The sequence below is a fragment of the Anarrhichthys ocellatus genome, unplaced genomic scaffold (assembly GCF_004355925.1).
Source record: "Anarrhichthys ocellatus isolate YVR2014 unplaced genomic scaffold, GSC_Weel_1.0 scaffold1, whole genome shotgun sequence".
Lineage (NCBI taxonomy): Eukaryota > Metazoa > Chordata > Actinopteri > Perciformes > Anarhichadidae > Anarrhichthys > Anarrhichthys ocellatus.
This window is the reverse complement of record NW_022280031.1, coordinates 319185-336361: the sequence shown is the minus strand read 5'-3', so window position 1 is coordinate 336361 and position 17177 is coordinate 319185. Positions and strand designations below refer to the sequence as shown.

General features: G+C 43.3%; 1 protein-coding gene across 1 annotated transcript in view; it reads right to left on the bottom strand.

Moving 5' to 3' along the window:
- The window catches only part of apcdd1l (adenomatosis polyposis coli down-regulated 1-like), an 11876-nt gene extending 7767 nt beyond the window's left edge, over positions 1-4109 (bottom strand). Inside the window, exon 1 of the mRNA XM_031855793.1 lies at positions 3518-4109. Within this exon, the coding sequence (XP_031711653.1) occupies positions 3518-3578 (61 nt within the window). The 5' untranslated portion in view covers positions 3579-4109. The remainder of the gene's footprint in view (positions 1-3517) is intronic.
- Positions 4110-17177: the final 13068 nt, after the last annotated feature.

The following is a 17177-nucleotide window of genomic DNA, read 5'->3' as shown; positions in this document are numbered from 1 at the left end:
AGAGAGAGAGAGAGAGAGAGAGAGAGAGAGAGAGAGAGAGAGAGAGACACCTTTGTCTGCTTCATAGTTGCTTCTATTGAGGCTTTCAACGAAGAAGCAATCAACCTGCCAAAGTGGAGGCAGTAAAGGTGAAAGAAAAATGTTGTTGGTGCACAACAGGGCAAATTTCTCCATGTTCCAGTATTTTACGAGTTTCCTACTTTTTTTTTTTTTTACTACATCCTCACCTCATTTCTTATAGTGTGGTTACCCCCAGTGTCTTGTAAAACCACTTTCTCATCTCTCTTTGCCTCAGTGCTGCAGGACAAAACCCTCCAAACGGTCCCTGAACTGCCCGTTGCCCTCCTGGCCCACCCCCTCCACTGATTACAGTTACCCTCCCCTGATGAAAAAGCCATGATGTTTACGCCTCATTTCTCCTGGATGGATTTCAGATTCCACCCTTCTCTTTTTTTTCTCGTCTTTGTCTCGATTTTTTTTTCTCTGTATGTCTGTCAGTAGTTGATGAGGTGCATGAAGTTGGATAGGAGGATGAGGGGGTTAGAGGAGGAGGGGGGCTTCTTCATGAGCTGGGATGACAAGATTAGTGAGGTGCATGTGTGTGTATTTTCTGTGTGTGGTACAGTAGCTGAGAGATCCTGCTCATTCCACATATTTATGTGACTGCTGCACATTATTCACTGTTCACAGCTGCTTTTTCAGTTGCTGATCTGTCCTCCAGATCTTGGATCTTGGTGATTCGCGACGGTGATTCCTAATTTTCTTTTGGCTTCTTTTGGCTTGTGACCCGTTACAAGGGCTGTCTGCAGCACCTCGTCACAAGTTGCGTATGTTGTTGCATTTGTTTTCACCTGGACAAAGAAACATCACTTTTCACTTGTGTTGCTAAACCAGCTCCACATGTCACATATTTTACATTTAACATTTATAGAAACACGTATACAAACCAACTGATCAGAATACAACAGGATGTGATGCAGAATACATTGACGGTGCAACATTTACCGAGCAACATATTTGTAAATTAAGTTTAGGGGGAAAAACATCCAAACCAAAATAATGGAGGAAAAATTTAAAAGTAATGTTTGGGACTTTGTTAAAGAAGAAAACCAGCATTGCTGCATTTGATGATTGATTGACATGATGACGTGTCTCTGCTGACAAGCAAACACGTCGACCTATTAATTGTGAAAATGTGTCACTAGGATACATAACTGTTAATTGTAAAATTTTAAATTGTACTCCTGTCAGGGACTGCGGACGGCAAACCAGGTTTCTTTCTGTCTCCCTCCCCTCCTTCCTTGTCGCCAAAAGTCAGGCGAAGGTCAGGTTGATTTAGAAGTCTTTCAAAGAACACAAGGTCTGTTGTGTTATTCTGACCCTGTGTCCCCCTTTCTATTTCTTCGGGCTTGAACCCCAGCATCTCATAGCGGTCTCCCGGACCAGGAGTCTCCCTCTGTTCCCGGGGCAGCTTGCTCATGGACGGCCACTGTTGTCTTTTCATCACTGTGTAAGCTGGTTAATCCAGCGGCCTCGTTTATTTAGAGAAGGGATCTACGGGGGTTTGCCCAGCGGACGCTGCTGCCCGTTCCACTGTGGTTAGCGAACGCTGGCTCCTGTTTGCAAAGCAGCAACACACACATCGTCCTGCTGCACCTCACACCTTCACCTTGAGTCAAACAGCTGCCACATAAAGCCAACACACCCACCCATTTTCTCAGCTTTTCATGTGCTGTGCCACTTGTGCTATTAGACAGAGAGGATTCCTGATTATAATAGCTCTTGACGTGCATTGTGTGTGTCTCGTCTTGGTGGACAGCTGAGGCAGTCAAGATGGAGATGGCACACAATGAGAAGTTGATGGTCCGTTGATGTCTTTGAGCTGACGTTACATCGGTTTCACCTTAACCCAACAGCTTGGTTAGGAGACGTTCTGGGAGATCTGGTCAGTGGCTGTTTCACATACTTGGAGAGTTTCCAGCTGGAACAGGACAGTAACATGAACACTGCATCCAAGGTTTTTTGGGGTAAAACAAAGTTGCGATAGTGGGATCAGAACGTGTTCCCATCCAGTCCAGTTCAGCTCTTCACCATCCCATGACAGGAAATTCTTTTGTCCAAGAATCCACCAGACCTCATCCAAACATTCACTGAGGTCTCTTCCATGTGGCCACTTTTATCATTCTCACTTCATCAAGTGAGGCAAAACTCGGAGAACTGAGTGTTTGTAGCTTTAAAGACAAAAGTTTGTGTTTAAAGTAAATAAAAGAAGCAGTACGCTGGCTCGGGAACCTTCTCCCCTCAGAGAAATGACATCATACCTGTCAAAAATTCATCTGAATTAATAACAGTTCCACTTTCCACGCTCCTTAAATTAACTCCTTATTAATTCTCTGCTCTGTTTGGGGTGAAGGACTGCTCCGCTGTTTCTGACATCTGGTCAGGGCCAGCAGCTCAACCTCGCCTGTCTCCGCTATAGACTTGAGTGGTGAAAAAGAAAACAATCCACAGAGACCAGTCTACCACTGAAGCAGCTATAGGGATGGATGGAGGGAGGGATGAGGGGGAGGGTTTCTGGGTGATAACTGGGCAGATGCCTCCTCCTGTCTGCTCATCATCTTAACCAGCCCTGATGGCCAAAATGCTGCTATTGCGCGATCGAGGCTGCGGCGGCTGGACAATCAGCTCTGCACAGCAGCCTGAGGTGAAGTCAGTAATGGCTGTGTCCTGTTATTCTAACCATTAACATAATGGCAACATTAGTTCCAGGGCCACGCTTCCCTGCTCCGAGGGAACCATTGTTGGAAGGCACCAGCCAGAGCTCTTCTTTAAAGACTCCTCCGACGGCCACAGATCCGACTGTCGCTTTGAAGACCCACAGAGGAGGAGAGAGGGAACACAGACCGGCTATTCATAAGTCTAAAGTGAGCATAGGTCGTGTTTTTATTTTTCAAAGTGCTGATCCACATGTTGAACTCTGCAAATCATTTGAAATGTGACAAATTACATAATAACTTCCTTGTAATTAGGAGTTTGTCTGTTATAATCTCTTCCCCTTTCTTTGTCTCTGTGTCCTGCCATGTGTTCTTTAAACTAAATCCGCAAGGGTTCAGCTGATTTCTCACATGAGAGAGTGTTTTATCTTGTTTTCTTTTCTTTTCATACGAAGCTTTGGATTATAGACGGAAATCTGCTGCAATGTTTTAAGATCTTAGTTAGTTAGAGTTAGTCCCATACTTAGGGATACACACTTTTTGGGATTCATAGACCACATGATTACTAAACACCAGCATCAGGTTATGCTTCTTTAAAAAATATCTTTTTTTTTTTTTTTAATCAAAATTTTGGCACAAATTCATTGGACGTAAATCTGTGCAATGATGGCCGTAAATTAAGTATAACTATATATTCAAAAAGCAGTTTAAACAACAGAAAGACACACAAACACACACACACACACACACACACACACACACACACACACACACATCGTCCTGCAGACAGTGCCTGAACTCACCTTGCCACAGCCAAAGCATCCAGACTCCCTTCAACAGGTGACTGAGACGTCCATTCGACATGTTTCCTGCTTCCACACACACTCCTCCGCTCAGTAAACAAACTTTGATTGTTGGGAAATCCAGGACACAAGACAGGCTCCTGTCAACAAGAGACGATCATGTAGGATATCACCATGACACGAGCACATATAAGAATAGTCCAGTAATCCCTCAGATGAAACTCTGGTCTCCTGTTCAGCCAGCTGGGAGTTTCTTTTTCTTTTCCTTCTTCTTGTTCTTCTACCTCCACTTCTTGGCTACCATGGTTCGATATAAAAGTCCAGTTGGAACCGCACGCTTCATGCAACTTCTCCACACGGCTGCTTTCCTCAAGTGGGTGAGAGGGAGAGTAAATGCTCTCTCTCTCTATCTGTCTCTCTCTCTCTGTCTCTCTCTCCACTCCCCCTCTCTCTCTCTCTCAATCACACACCATTGCCTCACTAATGTGCAGCTCTGTGGATCTGTTCCACTCGAGTGTGTGCGTGCATGTGGGCAGGAGGAGTATTTTGTCTGTGTGCACTCCTGTCTGACTCTTGTAGTTTTGAGCTGAGAGGAGGGAGTAAGAAAGAGAGAGAGAGAGAGATGGAGGGAGGGCAGAGATAGAGACATTTTCAGTGTGTGTGTGTGTGTGTGTGTGTGTGTGTGTGGAAGAGGGGGCTTGAGCTTCAAACTTCCTAAAGCAAAAGCTGGCAAACCAAGGAGCTTTTAGAGCAAGGTGCAAAAGGGCCGCAGTGAATAGCAGTTGCTACACCACATCTGATGCTACACCCGAGTTACAACAACCCAAAATACAAAGTGTTTTCTCACCTACTGTAGCTTTGTAGTGGTGTCAAGATAGTTGTGGTTTTGAGATAATCGTCTCTAAGGTTCCTGCCTCCACCCCAATAACATTGTTAAAAAACAAACAAGTGTATGTTGAGCAGTGCGATTCACTGAATGATGTGCTGCAGTGATTTGATCACTTCATTCAGTAAGTGTAAGGGATTGCAATTTGAAATGCATTGATTCCATCACTGGAATTGATGACATTTAAAGTAACTTATCCAACACTTTTTGTTAACCCTTAAACATCCAGTTTTCTTTGATTTCCCCTTTAAAATCATCTGATCGTATCATGTGATATTTATCAGCTTACACCTCTTTCTTGAAGCCAGACGATGTTCACATTATCATGAAAATACAATAAATCACATGGATATGTTTTGAATGTCTTGTCCATCACTTAATATATTTCTCCGAAATTCAGCCAACAAGCGTCTTTGGACACTTTAGCGTCAAGAATTTAAAATAAAGTTATGTTGGTTTGAACAATATTTAGTTGCACAGCATGAGTTTGTAATGACATTAAATTATTGAATTTTGAGTTTTAACAGTAATGGGAGTAATGGGTACACTGTTTCTGGGAAAACGTACATTTTTTATGCTGTGGGAACCACAAATGAAATTCCATTCACCTCCATCTCATTGGGATGGAGGCAGTTATCTCACGGACGGATATCTCAACACGTTTGCACATTCCACTGAGTGTGAAACTGGGTGAAGTGGCCCTTTAATTCCACAGCAAGAAATGTCTATACTCGATCCTGCAGCAGCTGCACACACATCGTTTGCACAAACCCATATCACATCCTATTAGAAAGGCTCATCCACACACAAGCGCTCCAGTCACACTGATTCATACGCTCTGCGTACACATGTGGTCTGACGGAGATGTTGACACTGTTGACCGCTGCAGAGGTAAAAAAAAAGGATTTCAAAGTGCCTGCCAAGCGAGAGTTGGCAGCACATCTACGACGGGTGGGCTGACCAGAGCACTGGCACACACTGTCAGGGGTGCGTGCACTCCCGACATGATTACGCACACACAGTCAATGGCCAATGCAATATGGGCTGAGTCATTTTACCACCGGTGCTGTGTTTTATATGGCAGATTTGTAATGCATCATCTTGCTTATATTAACAATTCTTTGCCAATTGTCAGTCCGCCTAATGCTGTTCTTCCTGAGCCATATGTTCAAGGTTTCTCACAGTCTTATATGCCACGTTCTCAAGGTCATGAAACACCACATGGATGGGTATTACGTAAGTGATGGTGATGATCCTGTTCTATTTCATGTTACAATCTGGTCTTTTTTTCTTTTACTTTCTGCCGTCGTTCGTATCTGTGATATTAACATTGCACTCGACAAGTTAATTGCTGAGATCCGGGAACGCTGCAACGTCTCCAAAAAGAAGTCTGACTGGTCAAGAAGCATGAGCTTTAGTCACAGTTTGGAAGAGAAAAAGTAAATCGTTCACGTTCGTGTTGTATTATCATAACTATTATTATTGATATTATCAATATTATCATTATTAGTAGTAGTAGTCATATCTACTATCGGCTACAAAGGCTGCAATGAACCGCAAATATCGTTTAATGCTGAAAATAAGAAACGACAGCACTCTTTCTTTGGCATCTATTTCTCTGGACGGTGCAATCCTCGCCGACAGTGGTCACAGCTATTATTTGGGGAGAGCCTAATCTAATTGTTGATCAGTGCCTTTGGCCGAGTGCTAACTTGCTGTGACGGACCCCACAGAGAGCGAAGAGGAGGGAGGACCGACGCCGCTGATCTCTGATCCCAGATCTGACAGCTGGCTGCCTCAGGAGGACACTGCCTGGGGTGGCAGTGGCTTTGATCCACTCAGGGTCCTCATAGGAATGCACACACGCACACACACAGACTGGGCTCGGCCTGCTGGCACACACATACAGGAGCTGGCACTAGTTGCCTGAGAACACACAGTCAACGCTATTTTATAATCAAATAATTTCTCAATCCCGTAACTAATACTCCTCCACCGAGCGCAAGCTATCATCCACGGTGGGCTGCGTGTGTGGTGCGTGTTTGGTTGGGCACATATCCTACACATCAACACACCCGCACTTGAATAATCATGTATACATACACGTGGACTGCATACTCACACAGAACTTTAGACTGGGTTTATTCATGGTGGTCATTTTGTGGTGTGGTTGTTTGGATCCAGGCGATTTCTGGTCACTCTGCGAGCTGATGGCGCCTCCAGTAGGGCTGAAAGTCCATGTGCATCAACAAATACGTCTCTTTTCTCCTGCTCTCTTCTCTCTTCTGAACAGAAGAGAGAATAGAGCAGTTTCCTTTTGATCTGCTCTCTTCTACATCCTACAGAACAACCTGCCTTCTGCTTCCGCTGCTGTTGGATGGTGTTCAGTATGTCTTTGTATGTGTGTGTGTGTCTGGTTAACACACAGGATATGCGCTCGCCTTCCCGACACACAGCCTCACACAAGCTAAGCCTGCTGCAGATAGGACTCTGCTCTTTAATCATCTCACATTCACATCCCTGCCTCTTATCTGCAAGATGCATAACTCCAAACACACAGCCAGAGAAAGAAAGACACCCACATCATTCGCACATTATTCTTCACCCTTTGTCCATAACATTTCACTCTGCTGAAGAAACTTAGCCAGAGGTTCACTGGTGTCCTGGTTTTGCTGAACAGTGTAGATCACATTCAGGGACTTTGTTGACAGTACTGGGTGGCGTAACCAGGAGAGGTCTCTGAGATTCTGTGATGTTTTGATGTTTCCTCAACGTGCTGATGAAAAGATAGGCACCGTGTTTGAGACTGATATAGTAATCCCACCCTGCTGCAGATGTCAAAACACGTTACAGTGCAAGCGAGAGGAGGTATGCCATCATGTCTGCCATCGTTAGTTCGACCTGGGAGCGTTCAAATATTCTAAAGGAGAGAGCTGTCACCATTTGCTTTACTGTCATCGTGCTGCAGGTTTTCAAGCAGTCATTGTTGGGTAGTGTTTACATCTGTGACATATCTGTTTGTTTAAAAGATTATTACAACTTTCTGTAGCCTGTAGCTTCTAGAGTGTATAGATATGTGCAGCGTTATCTCCATGATCACATCTTGCCCCTCTCTGTTACAGCAGGCTTTTCCTTTGATCGATCAAACCGCTTAATCAAACGCTTAACAGCTCAATAAACTCTGATGGATGTTAACTATTTCTTTTACAGCTAACCTTAGTGTTTGTTTAAAACCCGTCTGATCGTCCGACTGCTCGTGTTCCTTAAAAAGTTGCTGCCTTCCCAGATCTCAGAAGTTAACAACGGCTCAAACTTTGATAAAAAGATCCCAGTTGTGAAGAACCTGAGTTCCCCCCCATGTACTGTAATTGAAATCATGTTGCTGACTGTTTTAATTTGATGAAGAGCTCTATATTAAGTTTACATCCACCTCTTGAGACATTATTACTATGCTTCATATCGCTGGCTGTCAATCTTTCTGCAGGACATCAAAAGATTGAACTAATAAGAAATTTCCCTGCAGAAAACCCACCTTTACAGTCTTTTCACTGTGAACTCTTCACATGAAGTATACTGGAGTTTTTATGACGTAATAGATGTGTGAGTACAGTGTTTGGCTCAGAGTTGTCTCAGAACTTAGGTAAAGAAGAACCTTGATCTTCATTAAAATCGCAGAGACACAAAAACTAGAATCAGCCAAACAATCCGGTCTGAATTTAAAAGCCATGCGTCTGCTGACAAGAAGCTTGTTTGTGGCAGAGTTGTTCTTCGTGCTACTGTGCTGATTTGACAAATACCCACCACTGAGGCTCCAGAGGTTGGCATGTGGACCAGCTGTGAGAGCTGTGTGTTAGTTTTACACACTGATCTGTCACCAAATACATTCAGAGGTCACCGTCGACCCAACTGACCAGCTAACTGGATCCCTCAGAGGTTCATCCCCAATATTCCCGGTTGTTGACATACTTATGTTGTAGATGAATAAAATGCACAAGCATGCATCCAGACTTGGGCATGAATAAAGGACAGTTCATCCCCACATACCGCAAACACAGGCAGCTGAGACACAGATAGGGTGGCTAAGTGTCTGAATGTTGGAGCGAAGTGTCTCATGACACTGACAGTGTGAGCCAGATGGAGCGTCTCTGGCAGATATTTACGCTTGAGGAAATGTTTAGCAAAAATTCAGAAACACTGATCGCTAACAGATGTTAATCAGCCACAGGCTTATTTATTGCCAGGCTGAAGGTTCACTGTCACTGTCAATTCTGCAAAGTTCCCGTCTCCATTTAGTGAAACGAAATGTATCTAAATGGTTTTGTACTGTTTGCATGTTGACAGAAAAAAACACTTGAACTGTTGAACCACCATACGATGAAAACCCCTTCCTGAAACACATTTCCCCACATCCCAAAACGTTGTGTATGGGGCTCAGATAAGAGTGATGCTATAATATTTATTAAAACTGGGGTAGGAAAGAGTAAGCCCCTCCCTCCAGCCAGGTTGGGTCACATTAGGGCTTGTGTCCACATTGCGCAGAAAAAGCGGCCGCAGGGCGCTGGGTAGCGCTTCACAACAAGTCGCTCCTACTGTTGTTGTTTTTATGGTTCTATGACAACAACATCTTGACAACTTTATCATAGACTAGCATCACCCCTTTTCTTTTCATTATCTATTTGGGCGACTATGTTTTAGTTTGACTTTGAGCAAGGAGAACAATCACAAGGCGTACGGTGATAAAAGCACAACACTCACCAGCAATGATCTGCTCGCACAGCTTCTCTGTCGTAGTTATGGTTCAGGATCGACACACGGCCAAAACGAGATTCTCCTCCGTTTACTACAGTGGTGTCATTAAATTTCTCAAAGCAATTTCCATGCAAATAAAATGCATTTTGCATATTCAGCATTCACAATAGATAAACAGTACCGGCAGAAACTACAAGTGTACCGTGTGTATCCTGAAACATGTGGGGTGCCTCTTCTTTTGAACAACTTTTTGTTGCTTCAGTTTTTTAATCAAATGCCACATGGTGGACTTTGCTCTGGTGTTGCCAGGGAGCACATACCAAAAAATGTTGATCTTCCATTTTCAATATAAATAAAAAGGAATGAAATCCATAAATATATAATTAAAAACAAAAACTAAGAGGAGTACATTACTTTGAAAATATTCTGCATTTAGAGTCGGTAAAATCAAATTATTAAGTTACCAAATTTAAAAATTGGCACATTTTAAAGATATATATACAGTACAGCATTGGGGCATGCATATTCAGTATGGGTGGCCCAAGTGGGAATCAAAACTCATCCAAAAACAAACGTCTTTTGCTGTTGTAAGTCCTGAAATATCCTCCTTCTTCTCAATTTATATAGACGTGAATCTATAACAGCATGTAATGACAGTATAGAGAGGACGAGGTGGTGGAAACTTTACACCTCACTTGCTCTATTGCTATCTTTACTTCTTAAGAGTTGGATCATATCACGGCATGTGACATATCTCTGGCTTTACTCATATCTTAGTTGGAAGAGAGATTATAGCAAAACCTCCTCTCGTTCAAGAATGTGCTACCTAAAACTTTTGTTTTAGGTAGGTGTGACCACCCGTCTTCTAAACGTTCTCTGCAGAGCCTCCAATGTTGATGTTCTTCAACATATAATCATCATATCTCAAGTTCCATTAAGCCCCTGTGAAATAGCTGAGATACATTATCATGTGTGCAGCGTTCTGTAACTGAATACAAGTGCTTCTTGTTAGTTTAATGCTTAAATGAGCTGCATTGAACATGTGTTTCAATTTATGCTTTGTGAGGTTTTCTTGATTTATGCTGCTATGCACACACACTTTTGCAATGTCATCGTCAAGTCAAGTTGTGCGCTTTTCGTGAATACTTTTCATGACGCTCATCCAAGCTCATGAGAATGTACTGTGTCATTTGCTCTTTTGGGGGCTTGTTTGGCAGGCGATTGTGAAGGTGAAAAATTGTACGTGTAAGATATGAGTGGTTAAATATTCCCATCTATTAACATTTAAAGGGCAATCTTATTTTGAAACCCAACTCAACCAAGTAGGTGAATAAAAATCGGACCGAACCAAATCCCGGTGAGGGTGAGGGGTCACGGCTGTGACAGATGTTGGCGGGAGTCACATCTGGTTGGTATAGCGTACTAAATGGAGCTAATGGGGTGAGAGGGTGAGGGTTCGAGGCTGGCAGATGTTAGCAGAGGCCGCGCCTGTTATTGACATAGCTGCCATCTTAGGTCTTCTTTTCATCCGTCAGCCGGAATTGACCGAGGATCCCCACTGCTTTGTAATCTGACCCAGATGATGGATCTCCTGCTACAGGGAATGTGCGGGCATGCGCACACGGACACGTGTAAAGGAAACACTTGAACAAACACACATCTCTCTCTTTGGGACACATGCACAAACACACACATTAGTGCTGAGCTCTGTTGCCGCTGTCATCCGCCATTTGGATGCGTATCAGTTCCCTTCCCAAATCTGCCCACATATTATTTTACTCGACCTCAGCCGACAGAAGAGATTTGGGTCCCGGGCTGCAAATGGGATCCTGACATGCAAAAGTAATGTTGGATTAAATCCACAGGCCGGGCGAGACCCTTTTTACAGTCTAACTTGAGATGCTGACACCACCCACCCACTGTCGCTGATGATTTATGAGGGATGTAACGCGTATTCATCACCTCCGCATGGAATAGCAGATCATTATGTAATGTGTGCAGCACATTTTTTAATATCAAAAATAGGCATATTCCTGCATTGAAACATATGTTTCGATTTATCGCATGTGACGTTTTCTTGATTTATCCTGCCTGGCACACAGACTTTTCCAGTTGTACTGCCATTGTACCATGTGTGGTAAATCAAACACACCTCGAGTAATTTAAGCGACCCAGGTCAGCTACTATTGTTTCTCATATCCTCCGGTTTATGGCTCCACAGTCAGTGCATGAAGGAGGGAGAGAAACAGAGCAGGAGGGAGGGATGTAGCAGTGGCAGACTCATGACTTGTCACATTCCAGTGGAGGTCTCTGCTGGTCCAGTATGGGAGATTAGAGATGAGGAGGGCCGGCTGAGGTGAGAGCTGATCCCGACCACAGATAGCACCTCCGGGGGCAGTTTACCTACGATGGTGGTCTGATGGGAAGCTTCACTCAATGTTTTCTGTCCCTGAATTATCAGTGTTCGTTGAGCTAGTCGTCATCAAAAAAACAAAAAAAAAAAGGGTGAGGAATTGAAGAAATAAATCAGCATTGTGAGTGTTTCATTAAAGCAGCGCTAATGAATATTTTTATGTGGACGATGATTCAAATGACTGCGTGTTTTTGTGAAAGAAGTCACTCGTAAAGAAGAACCCACAGAAAATTATCACCCATTTTTTGAGGGTTATATAGCTGCTACTTTGTGTTTTGTGTCACTCTCATCCAGCATTTGAATTACACTGCGGCTTTTGGGCGGGTCTCTTTCTCTCGTTGTGGGTCTTAAAAACAACATACAAACAAAAACAGCAACATACCGATGAACCCATAAAGCTGAAATATAGCATTTTATTCATATAGAGTTGAGCTTCTTCCATGTTAAGATCAGGCATCCAGTTTCTATCATCTCATCCATGGACGACTTTGAGAGGAGAGAAAGAGAGAGCAGCTGCGTCCGAAATTACAGAACATGTTGATTAGTAAGCTAAAACAGGATGTGAGATTTCTTTAGTATGTCTGAAACCTAAAATTGAAACCCATGAATACATGATTTGCATACTATTTCCAAAAGTGTTGTTAACATTTTTTCATGAGAGTAAATGTGTTGTAATTTATAATTCATACACTTTACTACCAGAGGGAATGTTCTTTGTTTTAACAGGAAGCTCAAGTTCGGTGAGCTCACTCTCTTCCTTTTTGACGTTTTCCCCGGGAAGGTACACAATGTCTTTGCAGTTTTTTCTATGCATGCAAGGTTTATGTGACTTTAACTTTGTAGTTTTATCTATTTGCATGCATAAATCTGTTAATGAGAGTTTGTCGAGCCCAATGTGTGGCAGGGCTGCTGTGTAGCTTGGGACGTAAGCGTGAACTGTTGTCCACGTTGGCTCACGAGAAGCATTTTGACACTGTTCATGGTATTACACAAGCATGCAGTGCATTTAGGTGAGAGAGACCCTATGAATGCTTTGTTTCTCTGCAGAGAGGTTATGATGTTGCAATGTCACCTTGCAATAAAGTGCTAAAAGACAGTCCTGGGAAGTGAGGTAGAATCCAGATCAGGGTTAAATTCTTCTAGGAGTGAACAAGCACAATCTAAAATACACATCAATTCCAAAAAAAAGTTATCTACCAAAATTTCCAGTGAAGCATGGATTTCCCCTGATCTTGAAATTCAGCGGTGGAGTCAAAATGTGGCTTTAGTTATCGTAAACATCAGCAACTGTCAAACGTGGTAAATAAACCTTGATATGTTTAGATTTGTCTAAACACTGGCAGGGCTTTATCTTGATACTAACATAGGCATTTTTTGCTCTTGGAGCTTCAGTCCGGATCCCACTGATACAATTTATTTTCAAATTTTGTCTGCAGCTTCTTCTCTCCTTCAGCTGCAACCAGCAGTAATTCTTCCGTTGACTGTTTGAGCGAGTCTGCAAAACAAAGCCTCTCCATCCTCTGGATTTTCTTTGTACTCAGCTGGTGATAAGGAGCTGAAGAAAATGTTTTATTGAGTGTGAACAACTGACCGGTTTTCAGTAGAGATGGCCATTATTTATTTTTAAGGAAAAGAGGGAGAGTGTTTGGTTTTAAGCACCTCTGAATTGTAGATCCTCTTGTCTGATTGTAATCATAATTGCCTCCATTTTGCGCCACTCCAAGTCTGTAATTTAGTTTGAGATATGAATGCTGACAGATGTGGTGAGAGCAGATAAGGACGGAGAGATAAGGGGAGGCAAGGATGAGGACAGGCAGGTGAGACCAGAGGAGACACTGTGTGCAGGCAAATGCCCTGCATGTCTTTCTCTCTAATTTCATACCTGCAGACAGGTGCTTGGCAGGGCACAACATGCATTTGAGAGATGGAGGAGGTGGGCAGAGGGAGGGTGGGAATGAGGAAGACCTTCAGAGGGGCTCAAAGAAGGTCACGCTATTCCTCCCGCTAAACCCCCCCCTCCCCTCCTCGCACTCTCCCTCCTCCACTGATCTGGAAACGATAGATTTCATTCCTGCTTTCACTCCTAAAGAGGGGAAGTGGTGTCGGATTACCAGGGTGGGGTCTGAGGATGTGATGTGGAACTAAGACCAAAATGCAGGATATACAGAATATAGAAGGATATCAGGGACATGCTTTTGTTATCTTTGATTGTGTCTATTTATTAAAAGATGTGAAAGGAAAGACATTGCTCCATTGAAGGCAATGTCAGTCAATCGGTCGGTCCGCTTTGGTCCAAACTAAAATATCTCAACTATTTGATGGATTGCAATGAATGGCGTTAATGTTCCCCTCAGGATAATAACTTTGGTGATCCCTCGACTTTTCATTTTGTGTCAAAATTTGGTTCAAAAAACTTTGGTTTATGACCAAATTCTTGCAAAAACGAATGGCATTCTTATCAACCTCAGCTGTGCTTTGTGTTTAGCGCTAAGTAGCAAATGTTAGCATGCAAACAACCAAAACTAAGATGGCTTACATGGTAAACATTACATGTTAAACATTAGCATGTTAGAATTGTCATTGTAAGCATGATGATAGCATTCAGCTCTGTGCATAAGTACAGCCTCACTATGTCCATTCACTGCCTGATTTCTTTATTAAACTTGTGTCTTCAAAAGCCGTCTGTATTTGCTCATTTAAAGGGTTTTCGTTGAGTTTGTCCAATCTAGATTAGCATACCGGGTGTCAGACAGTGATCCAATTGTAAAACCTTATAACACAAATTTGTGATTTGGGGCTATAAAACAAAACTGACAAGCGTTTATGTTTATTTAACATTCATAACTTATTGATTAGCATTCATCCTTAGTGTCAAGGGTTAGAGTTGCACTATCAATTATCTCCCACAGTTTCCACTTTACCTCTTTTTAGGATTACCTGCGAGTACTTTAAACACGTGTGTCTTCTGCTGTCCTACTTTCCTATTGCTCAATGTTACTTCACTACAACAATAAGCATCCTATTTCAAGGCGCCTTTACCATATTCAATCCATGCACGGCCATAATTCCCATCTGTGGAGTCTTTATAGAGCTGTTGGACGACGTGTATTTATGACTGCAGCCCCTTTATGATTTCTCTACTGTAAAGGAATAACAGCCTGGCTAGTAGAGGTGCAGCCCCAGGCCATTATTTACTGTAGTGTTGTACCTCGGAGACACGCAGCCGTGATACGGGGCAGGAAGCATGCAGGAATTAAATTACACCAGAAATTTAGTGATCCTTCAAAAGAATGGGCTCCCTTGTTGGATAGGTTTACCTATGTTTCGGCAAATGGAGTTCCCCCTTTAGAAATGGCTGCAGAAGTAAATGACAAAAACAGGTCGGAGGGAGCAAGTGAAAAATTCGAAATTAAGTGTCGAGTTGGTTTGTGTGGGCAGCGTGCGGTTGACATGTTGGCTCCTGCGTTTCGAGCTCCAAAAACACCCTGCTGTAGGTTCAGTTAAAGAGGGAACGCTGATGTCTAATTACCTGTTGAGATGTGGTTTGGATTGAAGCAGCTCTTGTGACAGAATGTCTTTCTTCTTGATGAGGAAATTATAGACTACAGCTGGAGCTCACATTCTCTTGGTTTGCATCTTGAGGTCTTCACCTGCTCCAGTGCTTTTTCTGTAAATTTGAATTATGCGGTGGAAGAAATTCCCCCGCATCAGAAGTGATGTGGGTTTATTTTATCTGCTGCCTGGGGGAGGTGGAGGTTTCTCAACCTTAAATTCGCACATGAGAAATATTTTGATCTGCGTTTGATAATAACACCCTGCAATAGAAATGGATCACAAAGGCAGACTGACTGCAAGGATAATCATGTTTTATCATCTGCTGTGTGTTTGCACGGCTGAGTTTTCATGATATTTTGTGCAGGGCGGTGTTGAGGAGTCAACCAGTGACGTGAGATCAAACAGCATGTGTGAGTGTGTGTGTGTGTGTGTGTGTGGAGGCAAAGGGCAGATACAGGGCATCAGGGATTATCAGGCTGCCCTTGATAACACACAGGTGGCTGATCTTGGGGTTTAGGATCTGACGCTGTTCCTCAATCCACCACTTCCTACTCTGTACTCTCACACACACACACACACACACACACTCCTGTCCGGCGGAGTTGCAATATCATGGCAGAGCTCAGGTTACTGTCGGGGTGCACCGCTCTGTGTTTTAGAGAGTTAGGAATGGGATGAAATAGATAGTCAATGTAATATTCTGCCAGTTCGTGCAGAGGTGAGTGGTTATTGATGGAGGCTTTGTTGTTTGAGTGATATGTCTGACTGCCTCAGGATCCCCGTTTGATTTAGAGTTTAACGGCCTGTTGCTGGAGGAATGAACAAAGCCATTACAGGAGAAGAAAAGTGGAGAAAAAGAAGAATTGTATTGCACAAACAAAATAAGCAATCACTCTCTCCACCTCTCCGCTGCGCATTCTTAAGTGACGACAATTCATCTTCAATTTCACACTAGAGTTTTCCTGTGTTAGACCCCCATAAAGTGCTGCAGCGGACTGAAACTCTCCATGGTTGCTGTTGGTGTTAGCGGCGGGGGCTAGAGAGAGTAGGGGGTTGACATTTATGGATGAGGTTTTCCACCATCTCTACTATCGGGTTTTAAGAGTTGTTGCTTGCATGGAGCCCCTCTGCGTGCAGCGTCGGGGACTCAGCTGACAGGATCTGGGGTGGCTGCACTGTATTCACGGAGGCTTTGCAAACTGCGGCCGTGATGTGCACATCCATCACGGCCCGGCGGCATGCTGGGTTTCAGGATGGGGGTGCATTCGTTATACTGACACGGCCAGGAGAAGGAGGGGGCGGGCTGGGGGTCAAGATTAGGGTGTTGGGGCAGAGTGGACAGTGTAGACGTGGTGGGGTGGGGGCTGGTTGAAGATAAGGAGATTTGTGCAGGGTTTTAGGGGGATAAAGCTCCATGGCAGCAGTCTGGCCGCTGAAGAAAATCTCACTTGTTCTTTTACAAGTCTTTGCATTATTACAAGGGGATTTGGGGAATAAAGGGTATCTGTGGAATTTCATTAACAAAACAGCTTTCAAGGGGAGACTAAATGAGGAATAAGACTTTTAAGTAACAAGAACATGACTGCAAACATTGCTCTAATTAAGCTGAATGCCGTTCACCATGTAAATATCATACGATTTGGGTTGTATCCCTTTAGGTTGGTGTTAAATTGGGACTACTGTTTCTCTTTGTCTTTTCCAGAAGGTCGTCTGCGTTGTAGACCACTGTTTGTTTATTTTTTGATTCAGCAGTTCTGTTGTTCAAACAGGAGTGAATATAGTGAATTTGTTGGGAACTATTATCAGTCGTGGATTTGGTGCTCTTGTGAATATTTTCCACAGCAAGACAGCACAAGTAAACTTGTCATTTTCATATAATTTCCTGTCCCACTTGCTACCGAATCTGACCCTGTGTGACCTTTTCCCACTCAACTAGTGACTCTCTCTCTTCACAGCTGTGCACACCACCTGCTCAAAGTCAAAGTGTTCGAAGGAACTATTTCTTCAGTAGAACGAGAAGAATGTTCTCAGAGTGTTCGTCGGGTCATCCAGAGAGT